At 36.9% G+C, this 26,505-nt stretch overlaps 1 protein-coding gene across 9 annotated transcripts in view; it reads right to left on the bottom strand.

Moving 5' to 3' along the window:
* Positions 1-9,721: 9,721 nt before the first annotated feature.
* Positions 9,722-26,505, bottom strand: part of CSNK1G3 (casein kinase 1 gamma 3) — an 82,889-nt gene continuing 66,105 nt past the window's right edge. For 6 of the 9 annotated variants that reach the window (XM_032096074.1, XM_032096069.1, XM_032096066.1 and 3 more), the window contains 6 exons: positions 26,182-26,277; positions 25,438-25,533; positions 17,965-18,071; positions 17,562-17,585; positions 12,736-12,827; positions 9,722-11,435 (listed from right to left, as the gene is read on the bottom strand). In XM_032096074.1, the coding sequence (XP_031951965.1) occupies positions 12,770-12,827; positions 17,562-17,585; positions 17,965-18,071; positions 25,438-25,533; positions 26,182-26,277 (381 nt within the window). In that variant the 3' untranslated portion in view covers positions 9,722-11,435; positions 12,736-12,769. The remainder of the gene's footprint in view (positions 11,436-12,735; positions 12,828-17,561; positions 17,586-17,964; positions 18,072-25,437; positions 25,534-26,181; positions 26,278-26,505) is intronic. The other 3 variants (XM_032096072.1, XM_032096071.1, XM_032096073.1) reach the window with 3 other exon arrangements.

Below are 26,505 nucleotides of genomic sequence, written 5' to 3' on the forward strand. Positions count from 1 at the left end.
TTTTGTAAATGCCAGAGTCCCAGCACACCCACTGTACCTGTAGTTATATTTTACTCGGAAAACAAGCCACCGACTTGTAATTTGCTTCTGATGTAGCCTAAAAGCACTTTATAATATTAAAGCTTATTGATGCCTGTAAGACCCTCTTACCTACAGCTATTTCAAATGTAGCAAAATAATGCAACACTAATCACTAAGACTTTTATTCCATAATAGATGTTTTTCTCACTAAATCAATTCAAAGGCTAATTGGGGTGGAAGGTGACTATCTCTAGTGGTTATAAATACATTTGCATTGCTATCAATCTTTTACCCGGCTGATGTTTAACGAGGCTGAACCGGAGCCCAGCCCCGCTCGGTGCCGTGCCGCCGGTGCCAACGCGTAGCCAATGCTGCCATCCAGTGGCACATCCAGCGGGGGATGACAGGGATAAAGGATTCCTTTGCTCAGCTCCACCTTTGTCCTGCGGGTCCGAACGTCCGAGCAGCTCTTCCAGTCTGAAGGTAGTGCCGCCCAAGCTCCCTCTGGTCTGCTGGGCTCCCGAAACTCGACCTATCTACTGCAGCCAGAGGGGTAATAGAGCAGCAGACACCCCACGACAATTTAAACCAGACAAGCCTCGCCTCAAGGAAAAGAAAGACCAGAAAAGGTTATTGATTCCTTCAGTGTGTCTTGGACCACAGCCTATGTCCATCTTATATTCTGAGTCACTTAAAACATCTACAAGTACATTCCACCCACCTGCCCAGCAAAAAGTCTCTTGTTACTTTTTAAAATAAACTTCCTCACACACACAATCAAACAAAGAAAAAGGTAAGCACTGTACTTTTATCAGGCACATAATTTAAGGTCTTATATAAACTCCACGAGTTCCAGGTGTCAAAGAAATATAGAAGCCCAGTTTACTTCAAAACAAACAACCCTGAACATGTCTGAAACATGTGATATGGTTTTCCTCAGAGAAACTTAAATAAACATTTTTGGATTGAAGAATGTTAAAAAAAACCATTCTTACAGCATTTGCCTAATGAGAAAATATGGATATATGTGACAGATAGCATCTAGTTTTCTACCAGAGAAGTTATTGGAGGAAAGAGTTGTTTTATTTACTCAGCTTTCTGCGAAATAGATTATCTAAGTGAGCACAGCATCATTTCTGTGTGGACAGCTTGCAGTGAAGTGTATCTTCTCCCTTTCAAGACAGGATGGTCTAAATCAAGTATTTTGCATGCACCTGCGGATTTTACCCATCACCAGCCAGACTGTTACAAGCATTATCCACAGAAGGATCATACATAGTCAACGGCAAACATATAATAAGCAAGCAGCGAATACAACATTTATGAAGCTACATTATTACTAGGTGCTCTCTAGAGTTTTACAACCAGAAATTTGAAGTAGCCAGTTTGTTAGCTGACTGGGTTAAGTAAAGCCAGCTATTATGATTGCAGTATTTTGCTTTCATGTGTCTAATGTTGTAGTAAACAGTTCATAAACTTGTAAGCTACGATATTAAGGCAGTAGGCAAAAACCTTATATTCTGCTATTACTTAGATTTTGTACATATAGTGTCAGAACACAGTATTTCCTCTGAAATATTAATGCTGCAGCATGGTACTTTACTGCAAGTAAAGACAAGACAAGCCTTTGCATCAATGAATACACAGGCTAAAATGAGTACAGAAATAGAAGTGGAAGCCTAAGGGAAAATAGCATCACAAAGTGAACAAAATAAAGTGAGAATTAACTACAAACACATATGCATAAGGGTAGTTAATAGCATTTTCTCTAGCTACAGTGCAAATTTACATTGCTGTTTAAAAGGAAATACAGGGCATACTTGTTAGATGATAAAAAACAGATTTTAAAAGCTTTCTCAAGACTTAAATCAAGAATACACGTTGGGGGAAAAATGGTCCAGAATAAAGGTTCTATTTAGAAAGCCTGTGGCTAAACAGTGAGTGAACATTACAAAGAAAATCAAACTCCCTGCAAATGTGGTGCATATGTTGCAGCATTAGTATTTCTTCTCTAATGTGTTCAGCGATCACAACTGGTGTCACAGTGACATTTTTAATTTTTGCCTTAAGGACTTTTAAACAGAGATGCATATAATTAGAAAGCAACTGAACACACTACATGTTCTCATTTATTGGCTGCTCAGAAATTGAGACCTTCACTGATTATTGAAAGTTCCCAAACATGACAATTTGAGACAAATCTATCTGGTTTCCACAGTGTAAGCAGAAATGAAAAATTAGAAACTATGTGCAGATAAAATATGCCAGATGTCAAAACAAGCATTCCAAGTAGGACAAGGATAGTAATTGTCCATTTCAGATTATTTTCCTTGACACCATGAAATATTGCAATGCATTCTGAACAGCAATTAAAACTACCAACAACAACCAAAAAAATACACACATAAACCACAAAACCAAACCAACAACAACAAAAACCCACAAAGCCTAGAACATAAAACAAACATTAAAAAGTATTCAGAATTATATATCAGGACAAGTTAATGTGCCAGGGTGATCAAGACTACAGTCAAAACCTGCTAATTCAACTAATGTTGAAGCTGTTTCTGCATTTCCTTACCACTGCCATGCCACAACAATAGAGGGAGACATGTGAAATCAGCCCCTTGGACTGTGACCAGCTAAAGTTGACATTGTGACAGTCTAAGGTAAGCTTCAAAAAATCCTAGTAATATCACCCTGACAAGCAGAGAGAGATGTTTCACAGCCAACAAAACTATCCCAGTTAAGGGGTAGCATTTTATGAACTTGCATTTCTGATTATCAGCCTCTAAAGTTCTACAATTATTGCACAGAATTATCAGTTATTTCCTACATTTATTTCCATATCATTCATTCCTACATGTGCTAGTGCACATTTTCAGAAGTTAAAAAAAAAACCAAACCAACCAAAACAAATTGACAAACAAAAAAATCCCAGCCAAAACCAAAAACACCACCACCAGAAAAAAAAAACACCTAACATATAAAAAGTCCAAACAAAATAAACAACTCCAAAAAAACCAAAACTGAGTTTTGGATAAGCTCTGTTTGAGAGCTTATCCAAACATTTCTATATGTTGAACTCATATAGAAAGATCAATAGCAAGACTTTCCATTCACCTAGTGTCTAAAAGAGGTACATGCCAATTCACAAAGCAATCAGGCAACTTAAAGAAAAAATAAAATTCAGTGAGGTTAGTAAACTGATAAATACTGCTTGTGACTGTCAATATTCCTGAACTATGTATGCTGAGAGAGTTTGATTACTGGGAGAAGTACTAGTATAATCTTTCCTTTTTTCACACTGTTTCTTAGGTATCTGATGGTGAACACTGATAGCGACAGACTACTCTGCTCAATACACATTCAGTCTGCTGCAACGTGGCTGTTCTTGCAGTGTGACCTGTTTTCACTCTTACTATGAATTATGCACATTTGGAAACACAACATTTGAAAAAAGCACAAAATTTCACTAGAAATGCCCTTGCAATCACTTGTCTGTGCTGTACTTGTGGTTTCTGATAAGCCATCTTAGTTTAAGTACATTTCATTAAAAGATTCACAGTTGTTGATCCAGACAACCTTGTATCTCCACTTGACACACAGACTAGAAGTGATCTGCTGAGTTTCTGCGCAAACTGGTTTTGCACCTTTAGCTCTGCACCTTCACTCACAGGCTGTGATGTCTCACGGCCACAATGCTCCTACATTACTGTGGTTGCTGAAGGAAAGGTACAAACAGGCACACTGTCAGCGATGTCCATACGATAACATTTTACCTCTGCTAAAAGGGAATGTTTGAATTTAAATCACTAAAACACTTCAACAGCTAAATTCAGTGCATGAGTATGCTAAAGTTAAAAATTGTGACAACTGACTATTTAACTATGCTTTTTTTCGTTTGTTTGTTTTGATCTAAGAGCAGCATTTCATATTTTAGAAAAGGTAGTTTTTTCTTGCATGGTAAGATCATCCACATAGAAGCAGATGCAGTTTTTCTGCTGAATCAGATCCTAATTCATATCACATTTATCCAGCAGAAATGTCCTAGTTTTGTTGTACTATGCTACTGTATATTAAAACAAAATTTTAATCTTTTCAGTACAACAGATTCCTTAAAAGACTCTCATAAGCAGGTTTGATCTTTATATTACGAATTTCATTTCATTGTAAGATCTTACATTTATATTACTACTTAACATGAACTCTCACTGAAATGTGACCTGAGAATTTATATCTGTATTTATTCATGCTAAGCTTTCCGCTTGACAACTACTGAAAGTGTAGTATACTCATTGCAGAAATACTTCCTACTATTTTCAACAATGAAGGTCATACCAAGCTTCACATGAAAGGAAATGTAATGTTTCACATTTTTCAGTTGTAGCACACCTTTAAAATTCCTTATAATCATCTATAGTGGAGTGTTTCAGCAAATTGCTTTTTTTCCCTAACTCCATTTTCTGTCTTTTAGGTCAGCAAAATAGTTTACTATATGGCACAGATAGGGGGAAAATTAACAAACATGCAGACTCAAAACTTCCTGAGCAATACAATTAAAACCAAACAAACCACTGAGGCTCAGGCCTGTCTGTGCCTGAGTTTCGTTCATGTAGTCTTACCCATTAGCAAAATCTTACATTTTTGGATTATGCAAAGAAAGGATTCCAGAGATCTATAAGCTGTTGAGCTTCGTGATCGTATTTAAGAATAACTGCACAGCTCTAATTCCACAATGAAAGATGTGATGGATTTTTAATTCCGTTTTATCTGCACACTAGTGCCTCAGTTCCTACAGCTGTCATCAGTACACACCAACCATAGCTACTCTGCTAATTTCTGCATTACACATTTGTACATTACACTTCCAAAGTTATTGAAAGCTTAGAACAATAGATATTGTTGCCATGGAAAGACAGCTTCTGAAAATTTGAGTGCATTTTTCTAGTTAAAAACATTGGTTGCTTTTCCTTTCTGTATTTTGAAATATGCAGATACCATTTGTGCTCTGTAAGTATGTTTCCAATGCTCTATTGTATAGAAAATATAATTTAAAACAATAACATCAACAATTTGTACATCAAAATGTATTTATAAGATAGTTCTTAAATAAAAAATCTACAGTTTTGGTAAACTAGTTACATGAAACACCAATTGAACATTCCTAGAATGTCTACATTTACAACAGTTTAACATACTTAAGATCAGTAGTTGGGTTGGGGGTTTTTGTGTGCATGTTGTTTGCTTGCCTTTTTTTTTTTTTAAGCTACAAATTTTAGCTACAAAATGGAGCGTTTTCTGAAGCAGTTACTCAATTTCTTGTGGTATTTCTCAGTAAAGCATATTTTACTTGAAAATAATGATTTCAGTTCCAAAGCACGTATAATAAGAACTTTCAAATGTTCGCTCTAAGTGGCAGCATCGCACACAACTGAAATTACAGTATTTTAGCACCCGTAGCAGGAAATCTGTTTAAAAAAAAAATAAACACTATTCAAAAACTAATTCAGCTGCAATATGAGTTCTGTGTCTGCACAAGTCGTACAAAATGTACTTTAAACCCCCATCCTTCCCATCTTCCCGAGGCTCAGCTTCACTGCCAAATTCTCTCCCTCCTCCACCCTGCAGTGCAGAGGGATGGGGAACAGGGGCTATGGTCAGTTCATCGCACAGTGGTCTCTGCCACTCTTCCTCCAAAGGGGGAGGACTGATCACATGCTTTCCCCGATCCATTGCAGGAATCCCTTCCAAGGGTGACAGTCCTCCATTAACTTCCCCAATATGAGCCCTTCCCCAGGCTGCAGTTCATCATGAACTGCTCCACTGTGGGTCCTTCACAGGGTCACAAATCCTGCCAGCAAACCTGCTACAGTGTGGGCTCCTCTCATCATGGGGCCACAGGTCCTGCTCCAGTGTGGCCTTCCCACAGGGTCAAAGCTTCCTTTGGGCACCCACCAACTCCAGTGTGGGGTCTTCCCCAGGCTGCAGCTGGATCTCTGCTCCACCATGGACCTCCATGGACTGCAGGGGAACATCATGCCTCATCATGGTCTACACCAGGGTTTGCAGGGGAATCCCAGCCCCGGCACCTGGAGCAGCTTCTCCCTCTCCTTCTCCTCTGACATTAGTGTCTGAAGAGCTGTTTCTACCACATATTCTCACTCCGTTCTTCCCTGGCTGCAATTGCTCCTGTACAAATCTTCTTTCCCCTCTTCAATTTGCTGTCCCAGAAGCACTACCGCTGTCACTGATCGGCCCAGCCTCGGTCAGCAGTGGATCTGTCCCAGAGCTGGCTGGCACTGGCTCTGCTGGACATGGGGGAAGCTTCTGGCAGCTTCTCACAGAAACCACCCCCACTGCCCTCCTGCTACTGAAACTTTGCAATACAACCCAAATACGGTAGCGTTGCTGCTTGGATTTTAGCCTCAGCCTTGAACTTTCAGCAGGCAGAGATAATTTCCATCAGTAAGACAGAGTCTCCTCATAGTTTTCAGAAAAAAAAAGTCCTTCCTGAATTTAGGGGCCCAGAACTGGACACAGGACTTGAGGTATGGCCTCACCAGTGCCCTCTATAGGGTGACTATCCTGCTGGGACTATCCCTCCTCCTACTGACCACACCATTTTTGATATAGGCCAGGATGCCTTCTTCTGGGCACAGCTGGCTCGTGTTCAGCCGCTGTCAACCAGCACCCTCAGGTCCTTTTCTGTTGAGCACCTTTCCAGCCTCTCTTCCCCAAGCCTGTAGCTCTGCCCAGGGTTACTGTAAAGGCAGGACTCAGCACTCAGCCTGGAGGTTCATTATTAAATGAATCTCAAGCCATTGATCCAGCCTGTCTAGATCTCTCTGCAGGACCTTCCTACCCTCCTGCAGATCGACATTCCTGACCAACGTAGTGTCATCTGTAAACTTACAGAGGCTACATACTCAACGCCCTCGTCCAGATCATGGATAAGACCAGCTGCCAGCTGGATGTAACCCCACTCATCTCCACTCTCTGGGCCTAGCCACACAGCCAGTTTTTTACTCAGTGAGAAGAGCACCAGTCCAATCCATGAGCAGCCATTTCCTCCAGCAGAATTCTTTGGGAAATGGTGTCAAAGGCTTCACTAAAGCCCAGGCAAACAACATCCAGTCCTTCCCTCATCCACTAAGTATGTCACCTTGTCAAAGAAGACCATGTGGGCTTAACAGGACTTGCCTTTTATAAACCTGTGTTGGCTGGGCCCAATCCCCTGATCGTCCTGCATGTGAATGCCATGTGATGACAATCAAGATGATTTGCTCCATGACCTTCCCCAACACTGAGGCCAGGTGACAGGCCTGTTGGTTTTCTGGATCTTCCTTCCAGCCTTCTTTGTAGATGGGTATCATGTTTACTTGTATTGGCTCTAGCTGGGATGGGTTCTTTTCCCCACTGCAGCTCTCACCTTTGCTGTGCATCGGTGACTGGTAAAGTGCTGATAACACACTGGTGCTTTGGCTACCTCTGAGCAGCCCTGGCCCAGCATCAGCAATGTCTCCCCAACATTCTGCACTCCCACAACCAGCAGGCTGGGGCTGGGCAAACGTGGGGAGGGGACATGAACAGGACAACTGACCCAAACTGACCAAAGGAATATTCCATACTATATGACGTCTGCTCCAATATAAAGCTAAAAGGCCACAGTCTGTCTGCCAGAAGTACAAGGTGGCAGTTCTGCTAATCCGCTCCCTCACTTCTCTGAGAACCAAAACCTCTATCATTTTGTAATCTCTGTGCCCAAGACAGACTACAACCATCACATCACCCAGCAGTCCTTATTTATACATAAACAAGTTCAGTGGGGTACCTGGACCCAAACACTCCTGAAAGCCAAAAGTCTGCTCTTCCATAATCCTGGATAGTATCTCTGCTGACATTTTTTTCAGAGTGGCAAATATCTTAAACATAACAATTTCATAATCAACTGTGACCAAGACAGCTACCAGTCTTCACTTCACCCATGAGACCCTCTTTAGTTGCAAAACAACAGACCTAGGAATGCACCTTTATCAAAAGCTACCTTCTATGTACTTCAGGACCTTGATAAGCTTTTGGAGTGTGCCCATGCAAACTTTCTGAATGACAGCAAAGACAAGTTCAACATCCTGCACCTGGCCCAGGCAATCCCCAGTCTAAGTACAGACTGGTGGATAAAGGGTCTGAGGACAGAGGAGAAGGACTTGGGAGAAACTGGTGAATGAAAAATTAGACATGACCCAGCGATGTCCACTCAGCCCAGAAAGCCGAACGTGTCCTGGGCTGCATCCAAAGCAGCAGGGGCAGCACGGTGAGGGAGAGGATTCTGCCCCTCTGCTCTGCGCTGGTGAGATCCCACTGCAATGCTGTGTCCAGCTCTGGGGTCCCCAGCATGACAAACACTTGCAACCTGTTAGAGAAGGTCCAGAGAAGGCAACAAAAATGATGAGAGGATGAGAACACCCCTCCTATGAGGAAAGGCTGAGTATTGGGGTAGCTCAGCCTAGAGAAAAGATGATTCTGACAATACCTTATTGTGGGCTTTCAATACTTGCAGAGTAAAACACGGAGACTTTTTACCAAAACCTGTGACAGAAGAAGAAAATACAGATTAAACTGAAAGAGGGTAGCTTTAAACTGGATGTAAGGAAGACCTTTTTTCTATGGGAGTGGTGAGACAGGCAACTGGAGCAAGTTGCCTGAAGAAGTTGTGGATGCCCCATCCTTGGCAACATTCAAAGGCTGGATGGGGGCTTTGAGCAACCTGATCTAGGGAAAGATTTCCACACTCATGCCAGGAGGGGGGTAGTGGTGTTTTGTGTTTGGACTAGATGTTATTTAAAAGTCTCTTCTAATCCAAAACATGTTCTTTTTATCCATTTCCTAGACCTCTTCAGGTCTTATTCTAGGTGGCACAGACAGCATAGACTTTAATCCACTAGTAGATTTCAAATGTGTGCATTGAGGTCTCCTCTCTCCGTTGCTGTTATCAGGTCTATTAAAACGTGTAACAGTAACACCTCTTAACTAAGCAAACACAACTGTAAGTCAAGATAGCATTATGAGAATAATGTCTTCAAATTCCTTGCCATCCAAAATGACTAAATTTTTCAGCACATCCTAAAACATTTAATCTAAGACTGTAGGAAAGGGGGGAAAACAACAAATTTTAAAAAACTATCTTTATTTTTTTTCTTACATTTAAACAGGGATGTATTTCAGTTTTAGACATCCAGCCATTGTTTACTTCATTACTTTAGACAGGAAGAAAAAGTATATAAATGCAAATCATATTGGCATACCTACATTAGTGCTGACTGCTTTACTAGAAGAAAACCTTCTTCCACATTAAAATCAAGCACTTGAAAAAACTGCTGAAAAGCAAGTGCCTAGATACTAGTCATTTCAGCAAATAAACAGCTTTTATATATTCAACCATTTTAAGTCCATAATATTCACACCGTCTTGTTATGGAGTTCAGATCATACAAACACTGTAGAGATCAAAAACCTCCAAGAATGAAACTCATCAGGTCTGTGAGAAATACATATACCACATGTACAAGCAACAAATCTGGTAAAGTACTACAAAGAAGGATGTGTTTTCATAAGAGAATAGACAAGTGACCTACTTCTCAGCTCAAACAAAAACAAAGAAGTAACTTCATGAGTTTGAAATAATCAGTAACACGCCCTGGTGGAGTGGAAACTTACGACCTGTTATACAGCATGTTTTTGTAGGCCAAGTTTAGGATTTCTAAAACAAAAACTTAAGATTGTGAACAGTAATAATGACAAAAATCAAAGTATACATATGAGCACATAATCCAAACAATAAAATACACTTTTGGCTCTTAATGAAAAATAAATTACAAAATACAATTAAAATCCTTGTAAATGCAACGATTAATTCAAAGATGTACCTTTGCTTTCATATACATTTTAAATGCAACCACAAAACAGATTAAAAAATAAGTATGCCAAAAGACATCTGTGGATAGAAAAAAAATGCTACTTAGCTCTAGAAGAATTATAAAAAACCAGAGATAATCTGTGTTTTGGTCAATAAATCTGTCTAGTCACTTCCATCTTCCACAGCCCTTCTTCAATACCTGGCAGTTAAACATGACAAAACCACAATTATGGCTTTAAAAGAAGCATGTATTTTCTGAAGAAGAAAATATGAAATGGGCTGTCTTGCCTACAGAACTGTTGGTTTGTTCATACTGCAAGCACTTCATTGTACTGTATAGAAGCACCTGACACATCCTTGCCATCCTATGATGATAGTACACTGCAAGACAAGAAAATTCCAGGAAAAAAAATTAAGGAAATTTTGGATGCTCTGGACTAGTATGCAGTGAGGGAGAAGTCTAATGCACTTCCACTGCATTTGTTTTCTAAACTAAAGAGCAAAATAATTAACTAATAGACCTCTAACTTTACATGGCATGTCCATATTTTCAAGTTAAAGATGCTGTCAATCATCAATTACCTTAGTGAACATACAGGCTTTAATACTTATTCCACTTTAACCAGATTCAGTATTTGCTCTGTAGAACTCTTCTGAAAGTAATTCAATCTTGTTATCATTACGAGAAGTCAACTTAAATTATACACACATTTGTATTCTTTGCACACTCTTATAATTTCTACTGTACTGCAATTTTCATTGTAGGCAAAATAAAAGCAGGTTTTCAAACCAAGAGGATACTGGAAACACTTTCCATTCATTAGTAGCACCAGCGTTTTGACAACCGTCAACAGTTAAACCAGCCTCCACCGTATCGCTAGACAGGGACAATTTGAGTATAGTAACAATTTGACTAACCAGTAATACTGAGGCAAAAGAAGAAAAACAACGCAAGTGTCATAAAATAAACCTTAAGATTTTATTATTTTGCAATATGGTTGCGTACCTGTATTTTTCTTCAGCATTTTTGAAGAAAATCGCTTTAGATACACTGCTACAAATCCAAGTAACTGATTTATGACATCCGTCTTCATCTAAGACACTGTTACTACTTCCCAGGAAAGAAGAAATACTTCTCAAGTTCAGTTTTGCTCAAGATACTGTTCATTTCTATCATTTCATTGGTCCGTATGTTGATGGTCAAAGAAGCACTACTATTTGACAATACCTTAAAGCTTTCAGAACAGATGAATTAAAAAAACAAAAGATGGATGCAGAAGACCCATATCAAAGCACAGAGGCATGATATTGTTTCTGAGGGAGTTCTTGGAAAATCGTGTTTATTACGGAGGTTTTTGCTTTGGGTTTTGTTGTTGGGTTTTTTTAAGATCACAAGACAACAGTTGAACAAATAAGCATTTTCCCATGTTCTGTTTGGTTCTAGTCATTTGTTGCGCTGAATGGTTTTCCTTTTCCTCCGCTTGAATAAGCAGCAGCACCTGCAAATGTGACATGAATTACATATGACATAAAAAGAAACTACAAAACTAAACTGTTTACTGTATGTCTCTCCTTTGAAGTATGTAGCTCAGGTATAGCCAGCACCACAAGGAACATATTTAAGCTCTATTGTAGGCAATTGATTTACTAGATAAAGAAACTGAAGTAGAGATATTTTTGACACATTTCACCTTTTTTTGGAAAAAGGTATCAAACTAAAAAAGCTTACAATACAAGTAGCTATTAAGTTCAGAGTATCGTTAAGAGTATCAAAAAGCACAGGTAGTATAGGCCAACTTACAAAAGCAATTTTAAGAATAAAGAATATTCCATTACCTGAGTACTCGTTCATATTAACTGGCAATATGCCATATAGAAACTTGTGCTTATGATTGTGTCACCTAAACTGTGCACTTAAGACACTATTGTTGCTAAGACAAGAAAACAATTTGAGCTTCCTTTGTCAACCAGAACTTGGAAAAACTTTCTGCAAAGTTATTCCACAAGATATTTTAGAAGAAAATGTTCATGAACAATATAATTAATGTTCTGATTCAGTGCTGTGATAATACTACTACAGTGAAAAATCACAGCTTAAATATAAAGAACACTGATATTCTCTCTTCTGCCTTATTGCATACTACATGAATGAAACTGAAACTGGCAAATACTGTGAATTTAACTTAGCAAATAGAGATAATCTGAAAGTACATGAAAGCACACTACAAAATGAAAAAGAGTTGTATGGAGATAGATATAGATAATATAGAGGAGGACTGCAGAAGTCCTGCAGAAAGTACTTTGGAAAATAAACTAAACAGGAAAGCAACAAGTAACACCAAAAAAATTCAATTCACTTAAATTGTACTGTTGGGTTTATTTTAAGCAACTGCCAGATCCTGAACACCACCTTTAAAAATAAAGCTTCACAGTAAAGTGTTCACAGTGTGTGTGATCAAAACTGAACATGCAAGCTGTCTACTTTAACAGAGCTTGCCCCATGGAGTTCTGTGGTTTGGTTACTGAATTCTCACTTGCAGCGCTGTACACTGAAGAGTCTTAAACTATGAAGTACAACAGTAATGAAAATATAAATGTACTGGATCAATAGCCTTGATCAGTAAATCCTTAAGTTCACCAAGCATTTTATATCACTAAAATTCAGAAGGAATCCCGATGATTTAGTTTGGAATACGGGAAATGGGGAAAGAATTTAAAACTCAGGGAGAAAAAGGGGCTAAAAATAAGGTTCTACAGGGGGTGAGAACAACATCCAAAGTAAGGGGAGACAGAAGTTACCTTCTCAAAATATCCAAGGCACTCTGTCGCTCAGTCACTGAAAAAGTAGCAGTGGGCAGAGGCAGACCAGAACTGCTCTGAGAGTTACATAACTTTCAGTAGAAAAAAACATTGGTTATTGATGAAGAGGAAGCCCAGAATTAAAATTCAGTAGGGGAAACTACATAGGTAAGTATTTTTACAGCTAGCAGAAGTATCATACTGTATTCACTAAATTAAAAGTACTTTTTAAAGAAGAGACATAATTGGTTTTAAAGGGTAGTAGCCACTGACTGTAACTGAAATTCCCCCGTAACTACTAACCCTTTTTTTTTTAGCATTTGCCTATAATCACTAACATCCATTATCACTTAAGCTTTGACTTTCCTTGCAGTTGTATGAACTCGAATTTAGTTTTATTCTTCTTTCACCCCAAGTATTTTATGTACATATATGCCACATATCAAAGCAAAGGATTTTACAGTGCTCCTCCCTTTCAATATGAATTATCCTATAATCCTGTAGATGAGGAAATCCTACCCTCAGCTGTGATGGTAAATCACTCATACACTTGTTTGAGATTAGCAGGCCTCAGGTAAAGCCCACAGAAAAATTTTGTCTTGATTCATCATATTAGCATATACAGAACCCTGGTTACATAAGTAACTGTAGAAAGATGGAAGTACAGCAGACAGTTAATTTATATTCTAGAACAGCTATCTAGAATTTTAACTCTTTACTCTTTAAATAAATTTTAAATGGAGCACAACCCAAGTAGATCAGACTTCTTAAATGCTTAGGACTACTTGGATCCACCGCAATTCAAGGACACTTTAGGTTTTCTTGCTTTCCTTATCAGAAAATTTTAACTCATCCTTGCTGCAAATATCATACTGTCCTTCATTCCTTCTGCATAGCCTATTTAGTTTGCTATTTCACTGTCAATCAGAGAAAAAGGCACTATGCAATGGAGAATTCAAGAGTTCTATTTTTAACCAACATAAAGCACTACTTTTTTAATCCTCTGGTCTTCTGGAGTTTGCGTAATACTACTATGAGTATAATTTCTATTAACAGTTGTTTTGTTTGGTTTCTTTTAATTATAAAAACTATTTAGCTGTATTTCAATTCAAGGAAAAATCACTAAATGCTGAAAATTTTTGTTTGATGTGGGAAAATAAGCATTTTATTAATAGATAACATACCTAAAAAGCACTAAAGGAATGCAAATTCCTAATGAATTGTAAACCACAGGACTGTCTTGGAAATTCGGACTAAAGTACACTGAAACACTGTGTATGTTTAAATCTAGAAGTGCTAGACTTCAACTTGGCTTCAAAGGCCAAATAAATGTAGTTTTAAAATATATGCACCTTTACATGGAATTAAGACAGATCAGACTGTATTGCCTGACTATAAATTTTATGAAAGAAACCCTGAATGAGAGATCCATAGTGCAGAATCTCTCAACTAGTATAATTCGTAACAGAAATATAGACTTGTTCTTAAAAATATCATCACTAGAGGGTGTTGTTGTCACTTATACATAATACAGATATTACACTGCTTAGAGCCACATTTAAAGTTATAGATAGGTGCACTATTAAGGACTATTAAACCACAAACTTATTATAATATTCAATATGCATGCAAAAATACAGAAGAGATATGCTTTAAAAATTTCTACTTCTAGGAAAAAGGATTTTCTTTTTAATAAAGCATTTAATGACTGCTAACCTTTATCTGTAGTTTATGTAACATTTCTAGAGCAGGCAGTATAATAGCAATCTATAAAAATAAAAAACCACTGCACTTTTCCTGTACAATCCAAAGTGACCTTTGAGATATTATCTAAGGTAGCAATCTCAGCATTACAGTTTCGAACATTTCTTGTCCTTGAAACATTATCATACTTTTTTTTCCTATTTAATACCCTTCCTTCTACCATTTGAGCAGTCCCTTGGGCCAACATGCTAAAGCAACTTAATTTGTCATTTGTATTTAGATAGCTGTGCTTTTATATTTGCCATTGAGCATGTGGCAGGCACTTTAGTGCAGGATTAATAACAAGTGTTTGAAGTGGCAAAAAAGATGGAAGATGCAAAAAAGGACAGATCATATAATCATTTCCTACTTGCCCTTCTTTGCCATCCCACAGAAGAGCCTTTTGGTTACCCAGATCACACATGCTTCATAGAAGCAACTGTTCTGATGGCTAGCAAACAGTAAAGACAGGTTAATTGCTCACTGATAAATGGAAGACCATCTGTAGAAGATTATGGAGAGATCTGTAGAACCCCAAGTGTCGGGGCAGCACAGTGATCAGGTTAGTTTTCTCCTTGCTTTACAACTTCAGTAAGTAACAACTGAAATAGGGCAGGTAGCTACTTTTCTAAAAACCCAAACCAACAAAAACAACCAAACCAACAACCCCCTCCGCCCCCAACACTCACAAACAAAACAAACCCACCAAAATGCCCAAAACACAACACCCACTGCTAAGTCACACTAACTGCACAGCCACCATGAAAATGACATGGCATAAGATTTAGAATAAATACTGCACATGAGTACATAAATATTTATTGAACAATGAAATGTTTGGTTAAATGTTGGTTAAATGTCCCAAAACAGTAAAATTCTTACTGAAGAAAAAAAACCTAAACTTATCCTTTCTGATCTACAGCATTTCAGTGAAATGGTAGCAGAAGCTCTAATATTCAGCTAAATTACATTTGTGTTCATAGTTAAAATCACACATAATGGGGGCAATCCCATATGAGGGGCACCCTTTTTTGAATCTTTTAAATAAAGATATAGTCATGCTAAGTTTCTAAACATAAGAAGACCTCTAGAACAAAGAATGAAGCATTTCTAAAAAAGATTCACATTTGTCTCCCCAGAGTATGAGGAAATGTTACACACAGAAGACATGAGCAAGGTTAGCTTTGTTCATACTTTCAGGTGGAGAAAAGATTACGAAAGAGGCACAAAGTGAGAGTCTTTTGAGAAAACAGTATCTCCTTAAAACCAAAAATACCCCTGTCAAAGACATGAAGGATACTAGAAATCCCATTCCCTTACACTATTCTGCAGCATAAAACCTATGAACGAAATTTGAAATGTCTCACAACTTTTGATACTAAGCTTGTAATTATCATATTAAAATGTAAAATTATCTAAATCTCCTAAAGTGTTGTTTCTGAAAAAGTATGTGTACCTATGCATTGATGTTTGACAGGAAAGCTGGAGAGGGGGTGTGGGTGAGTGGGAATGAATGCATGTTAATTACGGCCAAACAACTTCTACCCCCAGAAAAGCCTCCAGTGATTGAGGAAACTGCAGTTTAAACAGACAGTGCTGAAACACTAATTTGAGTGTTTCATACTCAAAAAAAAAGAAAATTAAACTAAAGAGTAGGACACTGAGACTAGTTATTTTGTCTGTAACAAAACCAGTTAAGAGTAGGCCAGAAAGGTCAAGGATAGCATATTTGTCCATTATGTACTCACATCAGAAGGAGTGAACTTCTACATTTCTAAAGCAGCTGAGCATCTTGGCTCCTGAGAAGTCTCTTAACTTTCTGCAGGTAACTAACTAAAGTAGGTAACTAAAAATGGGTTTAATTGTGCTAAGCACTGCCCGAAGTGGAAAAAATTTGATCTTCTTCTGTGTGCACATGAGCATAAGGGAAGTTATCACTGTGCTTATCTGAAGAGAGGGGACACGGAATTTACATATGGGCAGCCTATCAACATCCTTGTGCTTTGGGATTTTTTTTGTTTCAAACATATACATATAAGAAAATTTGTATTTTAATAAGAAAATAATGTATTTATAAAAGAAAATGTATTCTTGACAGTAAAATACTACAGTACTCTACAAAGATGGCAGCAAAGAATTTAGTTCTTCTCAGTGCTCACAGAAAACCAGTGCAAAAACATGGCCCTACAGACACCTCCATTCAAAATTATTAATTACACATGCAAATGAAGCTTAACTACCAAAATAAGAATCTGTAAAACAATTGCATCAAGAAAAAAATTGCACTTTGAAAAGCTTCCCTTTTCCTAAAAGTTAGGAAAATGGGTCATAGAAAACTTGCTGCTACTGAATTGTTCTGCTACTAATGTATCCTTCATACTTGTGTGCCTCTATATTACAGTAAACTAGGTCCATATCCTTGTAAAATCCTATTTCAAGCACTATCATAAAATAAAACATGTTGGAATTCATACTGCCTTTAGCTATCAAGAATACTTTTCTGTACGATTTTGCAAGTCTGAGTTTACTACTCAAATATATAAACATTAGTTGTCCATCCCATGTTAACAGACCTTAGTATTTTTCCCTTTCATTACACTGTAACATTAAGGAACCCTGAAGTTATGTTTTAGTGATTAGTTAAAAGGTTGTCACAGAACAATATGCTGGTAAATACTTTGTTTGCAGAGATAACTGGCAAAGTGCAAACATTTGCACTTATTCATGTGAGTTATTTTCTAGATGTTAATACACTAGCTGAATGCTACAATATCTGAAAAGAATGCTTTCCCCTTTCAAACAGAATAGAAAGTAAGAAAAAATATTCTAGTACCCATTAAAAAGGTTGACATAAAGTACATCGCAGACTACAGAACTTAAAAGCAAGCAGGATATGAAGCAGGCAGAATAGCTCCTGAAGGTGGCTTTTTGTAAAAACAGTTAATTGTTTCACAGAATTGAAATGTATTTTGTCGTTTCTAAACAGACATTTTATTTTTAAGTTCTCTGAAATTAGTTTTAAACCCAATAACAAGAACAAAGCTCCTGGGGCTGTTTCTGCCTGCCTGTGCTGTATAACTCACCACATGTTCAACACTTTCTGGCAGCTATACAGAAAGAGAGTAAGGGAAAAAAGAGAATCAGAATACCACATAGAGGAAAAATTTTACATCTTTCACACATGGCTTTTGGTAGTCAGAACACTATTTTAAAATAAGTATTTCAAAATTAGTTGGAATATCAAAAATGCATGCACTTCTCTAGCCAGCATAGCAAGATATGTCATTGAAGACTTAGCCGAAAAAAGCACAAGCTATAGGAATTCTACTATTTAAAAACTTAAAGGTAAAATTAAGTATAGCACTATAGTTTTTCCCCTCACCAATGGCTATTCAATTCAGATAATATTTTCTGAAAACCTATATGAGAAAAATATTGAAGCAGCCGAGCACACAAGATCCAAAGGATATAAAAAGAAGGACATACTTTGTTTCATCCATTACTTCTACTTCTGCAGGAGCTGTGATGGGTGCATTTGAACGGCCTGCGGTTGGGTCATCTGTGTTCAGTTCTCCATTTGTTGAGCTTACTACCTGAAATCACAAGAAAGACCTGAAATTATGCCAGTGCCAGACATACATTTGTTAATTCCTGAGGTTACAATACCTCTTAAAAAACCCAGTAATTTTTGTTATTTCCATAGTTATTTTTATTCCAGTAACAGTACCTTTTCCAGATTTTATTCTGGCATCTCTGTGCTCTTGTAATTTTCCTTTCATATCTATTAATGGAACTGTCATCTAGATGACAGACTCAAGGTGAGTGGAAGAAGCAAAGCAACTCTGTGGATCAGATTTATTTATCTCCCCCACATCTCTTCAGAGCCTTAAGGGAAGGCACTAAGCACTTTTCTGATACCAATTCAGTCTATCTCTACACCTTCAGTGTATTTATGCTCCTTAGCTTAGGTCTTTACATTCAGAGTGAATATGAAGGCCTGATTCAGTTGTATCTCAAAGAGCACTCACCAGAAAAGGTGAAAACTAAGACCATCTTCTAGACCTAAGAGTATAGATGGTGTCCAATTTTTAGAACACAAAAACACCTACTGCCAAAAAAATTAATAAAAATCAGATTAATCGTCATTCCTATTAGTTTACTCTCAAACTCCTATGTAAATTGTTCAAGTCACCGTGAATGCTGTGGTTCTCTGGGAATATTTGTTTTGACTTTAAACCAAGGGGAACCCAATATTCTCTCTCAGCTCCTGTCAAGCTTTCCTGCATGACAAATGGAGCCATTCCAGAGGCCTCTCTGTTATCCACCGCATAGAATATGAAAAGGAAGATGGTTAACCAGTTGTACACAAGTATCTATCTGATCAGAGCTGCTGACAGTGCTAATTGACCCATTAAAGACTTGACTGACCATGTGGAGAGGTCTACTAGCTACTAAGTAGCAGCAACTGCTTGGCAAGGCACCAAGCATAAAAATATCATTCTGGACAAATAACACAAGAGTTTGCAGAAAACATCTGTAAAAAATTAATCAGCTATAGAGACCAAGAGCAGTCCATAATTCAAGATTATTACCAGCTGTTGCCTGACGGTCAGAGATTAAGGTAGATGAAAGGACAGGGAAGGAAAGTCATCACCATAATATTATTTCCCTCACTCTTCCAAGCTCTCCTCTTAATATAGCAGTTATGTCTCATCTATTTATAACCAGAGCTAAGAGTCTAGACCATGGAGGCTTGTTTTGTGGTTCCCATCATAACTAAATACAGAGCTTCAGAAGTTTGCTGCACTCCAGGCGTTTTCCATGCCACATGCTGACATCAGGACAAGTTTTCTCCTTTTTCTAATTTCACTAAAATAGGAGCCACTGCAAAAATAACCCTAGAAGCTTGTAACAAAACAAAAAAATGTCTGAGATTGCAGGAATCTAGCTACTTAAATTTCAGTCAATATAAGCGAAGGAATTATGGGAGATTGGACTTTATTTCTGCAATGATAAGTAAGTGAATGGAGTGTCAACAGGGTATCTTAAGCTTAGTTTCGTATCATTGGGCACGACAGAAGCACTTCAGATTCAGTGACAGAAACAGGTAGGAATTGTACTTTAACAAACCTTAAGACAGTGGGGAATGCATCCTGAACCAAACATCCTGAGTTAGTATTTATCGGGTTTTACAGAGTCACAGAATATTCTGAGTTGTCATCACTGTCCAACCACCTCACCAGGTATCTTACTGTGAAGATCATTTCATTGCTTCTTGTGAAATACCCAGAGTGGAAAAGTGCATCAGAAGTATTTTCTAACTAAGATAGGAGCAGTCATAAAAATGTAAGGGTAAAAAAAATTTGCTCAACTTGCCCACCAAATGAGTTTGGTTCCAAAGGAAGCACAGAATGGTTATGGCTGGAAGGGACCACTGGCGGGGTAACGCTCACATGCAACTTCCTGTGCATAGTTATATAACTAACCACAACTACAGCCCATACTAATCCATGTGCAGCAATATCACACAATTAACACTGTAGATAACCTTGCCTGCAGCCCTAATAATGCAGATTTCTGCTCCATAATCTAGACTTAAAAAGAACTTTTCTAAAAACTTTTCTAAAAGATCCGTGCTCAAGATTAAGTAACAGTGGTTGACGAGAAACAGAGGCCTTTGTCTTCAGTTTACTCAAATAAAAGTAGGGTACATCAAGAAAAAACAAGACCCTTTCTGGATGGGAAGCAAATACAATACAGCTTAGCATTCCTAACTGTTGTAAAGAACAGGTCACAGTTTGCAGAGGCATTTGCAAGAACTCCTATTTTCTTCTCTATTCCTAAAAGCAAATGAAAAAATGGATGACTTTTACACAAGTATCAAACACACTGCCCAACTGTAGCATCTGTAGAGCTTTCACATGACATTCTCCCTCACACTTCCTTCCCAGGAGTGCCTGTGCAATGATTCACATCTATCTTCTCGGACAACACATTCAAAAAAAGAGATCCAACTCAACTACACACATATCTTCATTTGAACTGAAAAATATTAAAGTAGGTATCTAGAACTTCTTCCTATATTAATAATATTTTAAGTATTATGTATGTGTTGTACTAATCTAAACTGACAATCTTTAAAGTAGGCAAAATCATCCTCTGCTGGGGTCAATGCACTACTATCGGGTAAAAAAAAAAAAACAAGCTTATTGCAGCTTATTCTTCAAACTGACTTCAAACTTACTAGTTTTTCTTGACAGTGGTTTCCATTAACTGGACAAATCTCTTTTCAAGACAGCTTTTGTCCTAAGTTGGCTTATTATTTTGACTCTTTACTTTAAAAGAATTCAAAACACTTTGTCGAAATCTTCTCACCAGATAGCAAAAGCCTGTCCTGCCTTGCTCTGGTCAATGACAGACAATCTCTGTCTCTTTGACAGATATCAGGGAGAAAGAGACCATAATCTTTCCCACACACATACACACCCAAACACATTCACCAAATACACAAACAAATACTATCAAGTGTAATTGTCTGTTGCATGACTTAGTTTAGATGGGAGGAATATGAAGTTCTTCTTTCTGGAAAGAACTATGACCACTGAAAGCATAAGTGAACCGAACGGTATGTAGTATAAATCCAAAAAACAGCATCAGTCATGCTTCTCCAGAATCACAAATGTCCTGAGTTTCACTCAAATCTATTACTGCCAAAAGCAGCTCTGGGAGCTCATCACTAAGGTGAAGAAACAAGAAACTAACAAAGGCCCATACAAAGGAGTACAAGAGATAGGCAGGAGTGCTTCAATTCCACTGTCAGTAAGGCTACAGCTGTATGAATTTAATTCCATGCTACATCAGTACTTTGCAATCTGACCTAAAGCCTTTAATCAGGCCAATCATTACACTTTTCTCTCCAACTACATGCCAATCAGCTCAAAAATCTGCCCAACACAGGCAGGAAGACACGGGAATACAACAGAATTGAGCAAGAATAAGTCATCCAGAGGACATCGTATGCACTGAAGGAGTGGTACACCAAATTGTGTAGCCAGAATGTGCCACAAATGAGGCACAATGAAAATTCATCACAGTAGATCCACATAAAAAGTTAAAACTTTAGGAAAGAGAAGCACTGATACATGACCCCAAGTTTGCTCTAAGAAAAATTTTTAATTTAATTTCTCTGCTTGTGACTCAAGTTGGAATGGATTTCCCTTGATGAAATCAATGGCCTGATGAAAAATGCGAGGCACAATTTATCTCTTAGAAGACTTGAATACCACTACAGTGAAAAAATTAGGATATTTAAGTTACGGTTTTGCACCTAAAAGTTCTGTTAACAAAATGCAGATGAACATTTTTCCCTGAATAGACAAAGAATTAGGTTTCAGAAAACAAACATTTTAAAAGTTTCAAATTAGAAGTATTTCAATATTGAAGATTAACTTAAGCTGTTCACCTAGTTTCAATAACCACTAAACTGAAAACTACTTTAACCATTTTTATAAACTTATCCTCATTGAAATTTAGTTACTTCAAATTTAATCAGTTCTTTAAAAGTTTAATATGAAGAGCATCTATATAAAGAAGCATTGGTTGTTTCTTGCTACCCTCTATGCCATGAGGTAAAGAAACAAAAATTCCACTCACTAGCCATTAATGACACATTAATTGTGGAACAGATTGATTTCTTCAACACATGATCCTCAGGAAGCTTGGTAAGGGCCATTTATAACAGACAAAGTTAAGCCTAAATGCCAGTTCCCTAAATGGCAACAGTAAATCTTCAGCCTCTTTACTTTTAGATTAGTATGTAAACTAACCTTTTACTTGCTATGTTCAAAAAACCAGTTAGAAAGTGTGCCATAAAAATAAATTTTGCTGATTTTCATTACTATAATCACAACAAGGAATTGCAAAAATTTTAAACAGACATAGAAAAAACCCCTTCATTCCATTAAGAATCTCAATAACTGAATTCTCCACTCAAAAAAAAAAAAAAGCATTCAGTAGTGATATTACACAATCATTTATTTTACCTTCAAAAAGTTTTCCGTTAAGACAAAAGAATAAAAGTCATCACAATACCTTTTTAGTTCACAAAAGCTTAGGAAAATTTATTTGTTTCATCTAATGCTTTAGTATCTTCACTTCTTGAAGGAGAGGAATCTTGCAATTCAAAACTACTGACATCAAATATAAAAACCTTTCAAGCAGTTTCTAAGTACTTTACTGGGAACTCTTTAACCCAATCTTTCAATCTAACCTCCTTTTAAAGAATTTCCCAATGGGAAAACAGAAAGAGAAAAGGTAAGAGGAAGATCAGTGAGTAAAAAAAAGTAATGGAACAGACTAATACAGTCTTTATGAGTACACAAGCAGATTGTAGCTCATGCAGATAAAGAAATAATTCGGTGTTGTACAACTGACATTTTGCGAACTGAGGCAAACTTACAAAAACAAAGGCACAAAAGAAGTTGTTGAATGAATTGCTGGGAGGTATCAGTTGATCATTAATAAGTCTACACAAACTAGAAAGATGGACTGAGGTAAATGGAAAAAGGGATGTCTTCCCTTTACAACTCAATTTCCTAATACTATTTGAACTTTAACTGATGCTACAAAGCATAATTAGACATGTCTAAGCACATTAGGATCTTTTGAACACAGGCCTAGGGTCTGGGATAAATTAAATTAATGCAAAAACCAGAACAGTATCTATTAATGAACAAACTTGTTTGAACCTCAACAGTTCCCACTTAAACTTATCACTAGGAGCATACAAATGTATGCTAACAAATATATACACCAACATTAAGTCCACTTGATGTTAGTATGTCACAGAAAAGAATCACTAGCACATTTTAACAATCTCCTAAAAAAGAACCTCAGAGATGACGGCAGCAGTAGTATTACAGATGACTAATAGCGCTGACCTAAAAACATTCCACTGTCACTTCAAAATAATCTGACAGATTTTCATATCTTGCAGAAAAATTGATAAAACTGATCTCTAAGATGAGCAATGGCTCACTAACATCACAGAAAAAAATAAATACACTTTAACTTCACACTTCAGACTTAACTTTTCCTTTGAATAATTTTCTGTGGAACTTCTGGAATTTGTCTCCTTGAAAGCAATTAAGAATCCAACTGAAGCAGCTAGCTAATGAAGCAACTTAACAAATAGCATGATTCAGTAAGTATGCCTGCAACAAAGGGGTATTTGGCAACAGCCAGAAGCTATGTCACAGCATAACTGAAGATATTATGTGATTTTGTAAGTGCCCTTAACAAGGAAGCATGACCACTCCACAACAAAAAGCAACCCTGCTGCACAACACCTGATCTTCGAAGACACAGACCATGGCTGCAGTTTCGCACAGTGCTTTATTCACGTGGCAATTGCTTAGCCTCAACTGATCTAAATGATCTGAACTCAGACAGACTGCCTGTATCCTTTGAGGAAAAAGAATAGAAACAACACTGTATTAACAGTAAGGAATACTAGTGTTACTTGTGTTATTTCCTAGAAAATGTTCTCCCCGTCCCCAAAGGGTATTTAGCATATTTTACAAAGGAAGAAAATTTCTTATAATGGTTGCATTTTACCTGACAAAGAATAAAACATTTCGTAAGCGCCACGATTGCCAACAGAGACATATGATGACACTTCGAAAGTTCTACTAACCGTAATTTAACAAATTCAGTGGGTATTTTTCGAACCTAAAAAAAATGGGAAAAGAAATTCTGGAAGATACTTCAAATCCATTTTTGATTCCTCATGACTATGCTGTTCCCAAAAGATAAATAATTACCTTTAAAACTTATGTTATTGAGGGAACAATTGTAATTCAAGTTAGATACACAGGTGAAGTTTTTTAAACACTTCTGAATGGGAAGCACAAAACATTTAAACTTTTCTTGATACACAGTAATAATTATCATCTACTAGATTTTATTACATGACACATGACAGCTGTTTCTAAAGCAACAAAATTTTGAGAATGTTATCACACTGACAGGACTGCAGCACTGTTTTCTGTACCCTGAACTTTTTATTCTTTCTTCAGGTCTTGACAATTTTTTTCCAAAACAAAAACTTCAGAAGAAACATACGCAACTTAGATTGTCATAATCAAAAATGCAGTAGACAATTTCCACACAACACCTCCCATCCAGATAAGATTTCCTAAATCTAAATCATTTTCATTTGGGACTCAAAGCTCAAAATCTACATAGACTTCACAGCTGCATTTTGAATCTTTCAGTATTAATTCATTACGTATTACCCCAACTATTTCACCCTAAATATATTCAAAGAGCAAGACATCAAAAATTTCAAAAATTAATTTAAAAAATTTAAAACCAACCAGAAAAAAAATCTTCTTTGAAGATGAAATAAACGAATAATAAATAATAATTATAAAGGAAAAGCTGTTGGTTTCTTCTCATTTTTTCACTGGTATGTGTGAGGTACTGCCCTGGGAACATTCTTCTAGTCAATTATTGTTTGAATAAAAGGAGTACAGTTTAAGCAAATATCACTAAATAGCATCTTAATTTGAAGTTTACTTAAGGAACAAAAAATATTACTTGAGCAAAACCGAATTCAGTGAACAGTGTTTTTCAGTTGCTGATACAACTAACACATTAAAAGTCTAAACTTCAGCTGCTTGCACTAAGGTAAGCATATATTCTCTAAAAAGACAGTTCAACTGTTTTAAGACTTTCACTAAGAAACATGCAAGAAAAATTCCATAAACAAAAAGTTCCATAGTTTCAGCACCTTTTTTAATTTCAGTTTGACAATTGAACTGTGAAGTAATAAATAACAGCAGAAATTTCTTGGTAAGAAATCTTAATATGAAAATATGAATTATGATACATTACAGGAAAATAGTATTATGTAATGCAAAACAACTGATTTAAGTCATGCAAAGAAGCAGAAAATACCTGTACAGAGCCACCATGTCTGTCAGATGCCAGGTGAGCCCTCAAATGATGTGGATTGGTTTGCTGTGAGTCCCAAGCTGCCCTATGGTCTGTAGACTATCATTTTTGAATGTATTAGGATTTATGCAAAAGAAGAAAAAAAAAATTTAAAATAAACAATTTGTGCATTATTATACATTATTTTTAAAAAGCACAGAAGCACTACACACTCAATCCCTATATAGATTGCACTTCCACATTATCAACATACTTACACATGCCTTCATATACATTTTCACAGAGAGGTGAAGCAGCTAAACCTCAAAATTCCTAGTAAGAAAAAGCACACTAAGACAACCCTGCAATTTTGCTTAGGTAAATAGACACAGCTCTGAATTCCTAACACTGTTACCACCTTAGTCATTAGCCTCATTTAAAAAAAACAGAAGTGAAAATGTCATACATACATGTTAGAACTGAAAGAGAGGATACAGTGCATGGAGGAGAGACAGCAAATAAAGAAGTGTGAGTACGGAGAAAATACACTACTGATTCACTACACTGCCTCAGAGCTTCAAACAAGCAAGCTTTTAGGAGATATTTATGTATTTCTATGTATGTAGACTTTAACAAAGATCTACTTAAATCAATGTAAAAACAAAGAAAACCTAGAGTCAATTTTATTCTCAAATTCTAATAAAAACATAGCACAAATCATTTGACAAAAGACATAGTAATGCTGATAATCTTACATGAGTATTTTACCTGATTTTTGGATTGCTGCAATCTGTCTCTGTGCTGATACGCTTCTCTGTTTGAAGACATTGCAGGGTCTGAATGTATTGAACCCACTGGAGTAGGCTACAAATATAAATAATATGTACCAACTGGTAAAAAAAATAAATTTCTAAGTCTCACCAAAAGCTACAGGTCTGTAATAGAAAATAATCATTAAATCTGACAGTTTCAAGTAACACAAAATTATCAGATTAAAGCAGAAGCTTCACTAGATATTTACTAATACCAATTTTAAAAAAAGCAAACCAAGACTTACAGAATTTAATGAAGTAGCAGTCCTAAGTATGATCA

The sequence above is a fragment of the Corvus moneduloides genome, chromosome Z (assembly GCF_009650955.1).
Source record: "Corvus moneduloides isolate bCorMon1 chromosome Z, bCorMon1.pri, whole genome shotgun sequence".
NCBI lineage: Eukaryota > Metazoa > Chordata > Aves > Passeriformes > Corvidae > Corvus > Corvus moneduloides.